The sequence below is a fragment of the Limulus polyphemus genome, unplaced genomic scaffold, assembly GCF_000517525.1.
Source record: "Limulus polyphemus unplaced genomic scaffold, Limulus_polyphemus-2.1.2 Scaffold4734, whole genome shotgun sequence".
Taxonomy (NCBI): domain Eukaryota; kingdom Metazoa; phylum Arthropoda; class Merostomata; order Xiphosura; family Limulidae; genus Limulus; species Limulus polyphemus.
The window spans coordinates 67,544-68,642 of NW_013670344.1; the positions used below are offsets into that span (position 1 = coordinate 67,544).

Genomic DNA, 1,099 nt, shown 5'->3' on the forward strand with positions numbered 1-1,099 from the left:
CAGCTATGTGGGTGCTGTAATTCGACCAAGGCCGCTTCCCACGAACGAGTTGTTCCACACAAGGATAAGAAAGGTATATCTTCTATCGACGTATTTTCTAAGTATACACGAGTTGTTCCACTCAAGGATAAGAAAGGTGTATCTTCTATCGACGTATTTTCTAAGTATGCACGAGTTGTTCCACACAAGGATAAGAAAGGTGTATCTTCTATCGACGTATTTTCTAAGTATGCACGATTTGTTCCACTCAAGGATAAGAAAGGTGTATCTTTCAAACGGATCTTTAAACTTCAAACCGATTCTGGAACAGAGTTTACTAATCGTATCTTACAAAGATATCTCAAGGAACCAGATGTTCACTTCTTTATTACACATAACGAAACAAAAACATCTATAGTAGAAAGATTTAATCACACTCTTAAAACTAGAATGTGGCGCTACTTTACTCATCGTGGAGTACATCACTGTATTGAAGCATTTGTTCAGTGCCATAATCAATTGTATCATCGCGGCATTAAAATGAGATCAATATACGTTAATCACTCTAATCAGTCTGTGGTTTATAAAAAAATTACAGCTCAAATTAGGCGATCAAGTATGTATTAGTAAAGTGAAGCATCAATTTAAGAAAGGCTATATGCCTGAATGGATAGACGAGATATTTACGATTTACGAGAGAAGAGAGAGAGAGATCCACCAGTGTATAAACTGTAAGTCTGTATAAGAAATATTATGTGAACGAGGAAGGGGCAAAAACAATCATTATTCTGTAAAATGGAAAGGATACCCTGATAAGTTGAATAGCTGGATCACTCAATCAGATCTGAATCTCCTGCCATCATAAAGTGATAGGTATAACTCTATTTTTCATTATTCAAAATAGATCAGTTGTATGTGACGTTACCTAGTAACAATCCTATGAATTATCTTGCTAATTATAATCTGACAAACTATATCACTCATCTTGCCAAATCTATCAAACTTGAAGGTTCGTGGGAAGTGGCCTTGGTCGAATTACAGCACCCACATAGCTGACAAACTATATCACTCATCTTGCCAAATCTATCAAACTTGAAGGTTGCATACTTAGAAAATACGT

General features: G+C 35.9%; 1 protein-coding gene across 1 annotated transcript in view; it reads left to right on the top strand.

The window, feature by feature from the left end:
- The window catches only part of LOC106471611 (organic cation transporter 1-like), a 70,483-nt gene that overhangs the window by 54,001 nt on the left and 15,383 nt on the right, over window positions 1-1,099 (top strand). Inside the window, exon 3 of the mRNA XM_013932222.2 lies at window positions 4-500. Coding sequence (XP_013787676.2) covers window positions 4-500 — 497 coding nt within the window. The remainder of the gene's footprint in view (window positions 1-3; window positions 501-1,099) is intronic.